Source organism: Myxocyprinus asiaticus, chromosome 8, assembly GCF_019703515.2.
Source record: "Myxocyprinus asiaticus isolate MX2 ecotype Aquarium Trade chromosome 8, UBuf_Myxa_2, whole genome shotgun sequence".
Lineage (NCBI taxonomy): Eukaryota > Metazoa > Chordata > Actinopteri > Cypriniformes > Catostomidae > Myxocyprinus > Myxocyprinus asiaticus.
In genome coordinates this window covers 13602501-13609128 of record NC_059351.1, presented here as the reverse complement: position 1 = coordinate 13609128, position 6628 = coordinate 13602501, and the positions used below count along the sequence as shown (strand labels likewise).

The 6628-nt window shown below is 36.3% G+C and overlaps 2 protein-coding genes across 4 annotated transcripts in view; both read left to right on the top strand.

Annotated features, from left to right (window-relative positions):
- Window positions 1-1313: 1313 nt before the first annotated feature.
- The window catches only part of LOC127445252 (probable RNA-binding protein 46), a 17671-nt gene continuing 12356 nt past the window's right edge, over window positions 1314-6628 (top strand). The window contains exon 1 of the mRNA XM_051705171.1: window positions 1314-1659. Coding sequence (XP_051561131.1) covers window positions 1433-1659 — 227 coding nt within the window. The 5' untranslated portion in view covers window positions 1314-1432. The remainder of the gene's footprint in view (window positions 1660-6628) is intronic.
- Window positions 3350-6628, top strand: part of LOC127445249 (lecithin retinol acyltransferase-like) — a 6905-nt gene continuing 3626 nt past the window's right edge. For 2 of the 3 annotated variants that reach the window (XM_051705167.1, XM_051705166.1), the window contains exon 1: window positions 3350-4905. In XM_051705167.1, coding sequence (XP_051561127.1) covers window positions 4399-4905 — 507 coding nt within the window. In that variant the 5' untranslated portion in view covers window positions 3350-4398. Of the gene's footprint in view, window positions 4906-5873 lie in introns of all 3 variants that reach the window. The other variant, XM_051705168.1, reaches the window with a different exon arrangement.

Sequence of the window (6628 nt, the reverse complement as noted above, 5' to 3'; positions counted from 1 at the left end):
AGTCTGGGTAAATGGATTGAGGACTTTAATCATTGCCACATGGCATGAACCAGCTCTCAACTTCAAACCACCGAAGGCCAAACTCACTGCTCTCACTTTTTCCATACATCCATCTGGCCTCAACTTACAATCAGAGAAAGTCCAGACAATGAGAGAGTGCAGACCTTTCATTTAACACGTTTATTTTTCACTTTCGAGCAACAGCCTTAAGAATAATTTAACTAGACTTGTTGAGGGCTTGCAAGATGGAACAAGAAAAAGGTTTTAAAGTGTTAGAGCTTTAGGTAAGCTTAGGCTTTAGGATTTGCGCAAATGCCTGATGGAGATGGCGCGCTTCTTACGTCAACATTTATTTGCTGTGTGGAATTAGATTATTTAATTCATTTAAGAAAAAAAAGACCAATTGCAATTTGCTATGCAAATAAAAGTGTGCCAAAATTGCTAGGTTATTTCCAATGTCAAACAATGTCATTGGGAGATTTTTAAATATAGGCCTAAATTTTACTTAAAAAGAGGAAGATTAAAACACACCTATTATAAGCAAACACATAATTTTCCCCTAATATGTAGACCTACGTTTGGTTCCCGTTTGGCTATTTTTTGGAAACCAATTCCTAACGTTCAAGGAACGTTCTTCTTAGGTTTTATTATTATTATTATTTAAATCCAAAAGTTCCCAGAACATTTTGGAAACCAAAAAAACAAAAAACAAAAAAAAAAGTGATAATTATAAATGATGTACTTCAAGCATTACGGAATGGAATTAATTGCAGAAAATTGTGAGGAAGAAACAGAAGTGGCTAAAATAAAAGAAATGTACACACTGTTGCTTTGCAAACACTGTAATTATCAATGCTCAAAAATCCACAAATCCACACTGTTTTTATTTTATTCTATTTTCTAAAAATTTTTCCCTCCCTGTGTGACCTTTTGGCTATTTCCACCATTATTTCAGGTTCCGTTATATCAGTGGCTTTGAATGCAGTCTTTAACCAGTGTTTTCACTGATGCCTTTGCATCTTGCTCGCAGCGCATCAATAGTGGCCAATGGTCTACCCACGTACACCGTGATGTCATAGTGAGCCACTACTAAAATAAAGTGGTGAGGTGTAACCTAAGCAGCATTGCAAAATGTTAGATTCCCTTGCTTTACTGTTGGAGAAAACCTTCCTTCTTGCACATTTTAACTTTTTCAGCACCACTCCGCCTAAGCAAGAAAGATGTGCAAAGCGTCGAGAGGAGAGCACTGATTTCCAGCGCGGGGATCTCTTGGAAGTTCCTCGCACTTTGTTCACTCATTTTGGCATATATCTCGGTGACAACAAAGTGGCCCACCTTATACCAGATATACTCCCGGTGTTGACAAGCAACAAATCTCAAATTCAGAAAGTAGTGACGAATAAGAGATTGCTCCTCGGTGTGATCTACAAGTATGCATCCATACGCGTCGACACGGTGGAGGATTTTGCTTACGGGTCGGCTATTTTCCTCAATACAATGGATACTACGCTGGGAAAACAGCCGCTGGCTGGCGAGGAAGTGGCCAGAAGAGCTGAAAAACTTATCGGCCAAATCGCATACAGTCTTTTATGGAATAACTGCGAACATTTCGTCACGTACTGCCGTTACGGGACAGCGGTCAGCCTGCAGACAGACCAGGTAAAGCGCGCTGCCTTCCATCACCACGTTTTCCTTTTGAATGGATAAGTGGACACTCCACATCCACCACAAATAGTTTAGACCTTTTCCTTTTCATAGCACGAGCAATTAACCAAGAGGAAAACGAGTTTTATAGGCTATACTTATCAGAGACAAATGTATCTTTTGACCTGTTGAGGATTAATTTAATTACTTTAGTAAAATGTATGAGATTTGTACAATGCAGACAAGAGGAAACTTTATTAGAACGTTCAACAATATGCAGCCTAATTTAACTAGGCTTATTATAAAACGAGAATGTACATGAACCACTCACATTTGAATTTGTTCATTCAAATATGTATATTAAAATGTAATTAATCAAAGTTTTATAAAATGTGTATCCACTTGAATGTTAATAATGTGTTAAGACCTATGTGATCTGCGCCATCATTTTGACTAGCAACACAGAACGTTCCCCTAACGTTACCATTTGGTTCCCGTTTGGTTATTTTTTTGTAGAAACATTCCAAACGTTCTAGGAACGTTCTCTGTGGGCTATATTTTTTGTAACCATAAACTAACTTGCCCAGAACGTTGCAGGGAGGTTTTTATGACAACATAATAAGAACCTACACAGAACGATCTCTAAACTAACCTTCCAGAAACGTTGCAGGGAGTGTTTTTTTTCTTTTCTTTTTTTTCTTCTTTTTTTTTTTTTTTTTTTTTGACAACCTATTGATAATTTATACAGGAGGTTCTCTGATGGTTATTTTTAGGTTTTATTTTTATAACCATAATCTTTTTTTATTCACATTTTAATTATTTTTAATAGTAATCATATTTGATTACTTTTCATAAACATTTCAAAAAGGTTGATATAGCTACTTTGTCCCAATAAAACATTTGTTGTATGGACTTAAGTAAAACGGCATTTAAAATATGATATCAGCCAACATTTAAAGGATTATATCTCGGGAATAGTTTGAAGTAAACTCAAAATGTGTTCATGGGGCAAATGACTAAAAAATGATGGTGTCGTGCACGTCTATTGGCCACTGTAACAATAAGGGTTAATGCTATAAATGAAAAGTTAAGATAAAGTGCTACTTAAGAAAAGTACTGCTATGTTGGAACCTCCCAAAAAATGCCTTTTTTTTTTTTTTTTTTTTTTTTTTGAAGGGTTGCATTTGAGGGACCCATGCAATCTTTGACTACTTAATGAATTTTGCTACAAATTGTCTTAGTGCTCAGTGTTCCCCTTTCCATTTCTCTTCAATTCCTTGCTGCCATCTCTACTTTCAACGTACATCACGTCATTAGGCTTACTGAGAGCTTTTTGGAAAATCTGGGTTATTTTCAGTGCAAAAAAAAAAAAAAAAAAAAAAGGAATAAAAGCTTCATTCAATGGCAAGGTTCGGGGAGATACGCGCCCAGAAAACATAGCTGCGGCGCAGTCTCAGGCGAATGACAAATGGGTTTTTGGTTTTTGGTGCCCTGAAACTCACCTATTTTCCCATCTTTTCCCTCAACAGTTTTGTGAAAGTTTAAAATGTGTAATCCGGGACCAGAGGAGTGTACTTCTAACCACTGTCATCGGAATGCTTTCCATGTTTTTTCTTGGAATCGCGCCGTTCACCGCACTTCCAACCTTTATCATTCCTTTCATGTTGTGGATGGCTGGATAATAGACGAAACACGTCTAAACCAGTGAACGATGAGCATTTATGAACTATGAACCAAAAGTTTATATTTTTCCCCCCCTGTTTTATCCTAAAATTTCGCTCCAACAAAAACTGTCTTTGACAGTTGCGTATTTTAACTATTGGTAATTTAACTGGTAATTGTGTTAATTCTTATACAGTTTTATATAGGCTAACATTTTATTGTATTGTACATTTATAATTGTTAAACATACTGTGGACTATTTATTAACAAGTTAATAAATGTCAATTCAAAGGGTCGGATGCTTTTTCATATCTTGCCTAATTACATCAATAGATAATCTGTGAAAAAATAATGATCTTCTTTTATTTCACAAGTTTCCGTTTTGAAAGGAAGAACATAAATGAGATCCTAAGAAATAATAATTGATAAAGAAGAATAGTTTGCATTTATTGCATTCAAACCATCCGAAGTGCACAGATTGAATTTTAGATGATCAAAAAAGAAAGTCGAGCACAAAACTAACATGTAGCCCATTAAAATTAAAGGTAAGTGTCGATAAATAATAATGGTTTCAACTGCCTCAAATTGTACATTTTTACAATTACACTCGTGCATTTGAACCAGTATTGGCAATATTTCCTACTGAAAATTTGTAAATGTATGTTTGTTTGAATGTCCAGGCAAGTTCAAATAGAGAAAGGTTCACACGGATGCGTTCAGTTGAGCAACAGGCATTTGTCCAAATTTGGGCGAAATTTTAAGGAATTAAGGCTCATTGTTGTAACACCTATTTGCTCCTTATTACAATACAATACAATGTTGTTAAAAATTACTTCACTTTTCTTTGGTACTGAAATGGCAAAGATTGGGCAACTTCATCCCCCTTTAAACAAAGAGTGAGAAAGTCTAAAGAGTCATTGGGTAACTATGCATTGTTTGATTAATTGGGCATGTGATGTACTTATTGTTGAGATTTTTCTGAAAGTAGCCATGGGTTTGTAATCCTCAAAGCCCCCCCCCCCCCCCCCCCCCAGGGGGATAAAACTTGCAGGTTCCTGGCCTTCTAGAAGCCCACCACATCTCCTGCTCAGAATGTTTCCCCTAGAGTTGCTCAGCTTGTTTTTTATAGCTGTGATCACAGACTATGAAGAAAAAAAGAAGAAGCAAGTTATTCAATACGACACCTCCATGTTTAAAAGAGGAGATTTGCTTGAGGTCCCTCGAACCCTCTTCACACATTTTGGAATCTATCTGGGGAACAACCGTGTGGCTCACTTCATCCCTGATATCTTGCCGGTCTTTACCACGGACAAGAAGGCCCTTGAGAAAATGGTGACTAACAACCGTCTGATTTTGGGTGTGATAACAAAACAAGCAACTGTCCGAGTAGACTCAGTGGAGGACTTTGCATATGGAGCAGATATTCTGGTCAACCATATGGACAAGGTGTGCAGTCGGCCACCGTTCGATGGTGAGGAAGTAGCTAGGCGAGCTGAGAAGCTCTTGGGCTATGTGACTTACAGTCTGCTGTGGTACAACTGTGAACATTACGTGATGTACTGCAGATATGGCACCAGCATGAGCTTTCAGACCTACCAGGTGAGATTTATTCCTATCAAAAGACATTGGTGAAGTATGTTCAGACAGTTGATGAACGCTCTCCCAAAATTACTCTTAATATTTAATCAGAGATGCTCTGTGGCATTTTTTAATCAAACAATATCAACAACTTCTGTATCCTGCAGTGCTACATTCAACTTTATTTAAGGTTTCTTTTGTTAATGTGTGAGGACAGTTCTACAGACAAAACACAGTTGCTATTTACCTGAAACTCCTGAAATTAGAATGAAAATGTAATAAGCATCTGCATCGTAATGCTGACCAGCAGGCTACTTCAGCAGGAGAACTATGTAGGTTAAGTATGTGTGGCAACAGCAGTAATTCCATTTCAGATGGGATCACATTCACACATAAATCAGGTTAAGAAATGTACTTCCATTGAGAAATAGTACCATAATCATTTTTATAAAGCATCATGGTGGAATAATTTTGCAGTGTACAAATAAAAAGTAATTTGGAATTAAACGAAAGTCAAGAAATATTTATTTATATGTGTTTAACTCATTCATGAGTTGAACTCATTCAGGAGATTATAAGTGAAATGTCTTAAGCCTTCCGAAACCTTCTAGGCCAAAATGTTTCAATTCACAAACTGAAAACATGTCAAACTGACAAGTAACTCAATAGAAGTAGCCTTATAATAATATATTTATAATAATCAAACACTGTTAATAGGTACAGGTTATGTTTTAAACCAAAACCATTAAATTCATGATAACTGTGAAGTAGAGGACAGGTGGACTGCAAACTTCAAGAGAGTTCTGGCTAATTGAACATTGAGTGTGGAGGTGATTATTATTATTATTATTATTTTCAATTTGAGGATGTTTAATTAATGTTTTGATTCTGTTGCTTGCAGCTAGTCTTGAGCAAGAATGTTAATCTTCAAATTCCGAGGAGAGAGCAGTAATCTCTTTCAACACATCATCTCTTTTTCTTTTTTTCAGCCTAAAGGCAGATGATGATATTCCAGCAGCATGCATGACAAACCAAACCATTCAAACATTTAGCAAAAAAGTGCTGAAAGCATGTTTTTGCCACAAAAATCTAAAACATAAACTCATCTAAGGACAAATGTTATATTTATTGTTTACCACAAAATACACCAGCCAAATGATCTGTTTTCCATTAAATCAAAATCAGCCATGGGAATCATGACATCTGTGGTGGTAGTTTGAGAAATTGTGTCTTTATAAATAATTTGGGAAATTCCAGCAATGTAGTACCAAAGAAGCACATTGCCACCACCTAGTGATCAGATAGACTTCAATTCTCGAGAACTGAGCTGTACTTTAAGGAATAGTTCACCAAAAAATGAAACTTCTCTCATCATTTACTCACCCTCATGCCATTCCATGCCATTCCATCTTTCTTCTGTAAAACACAAAATAAGAGAATATCTCAGCTACGTATGGAGGTCCATACAATGCAAGAGAGTGGTGACCAGAACTTATGTACTGTAGATCATTTCAAGGGTGTAAACAATAACAAATTAATTTAATTAGAAAGCTACTGATCCTGAAGCATTTACGATATCATTACCGGATCCTTAGATAAGGCTTTGAGTTAACATATTTTCTCAAAGAACATCAAATATTTATCTGAAGGGACTTATCCAGACATGTTGTTGATACTGAGCATCCACACGAGGGAGGTGATGAAAGTGTATCGTAGTTTAATGCTCACAATTATTTCCTCACCA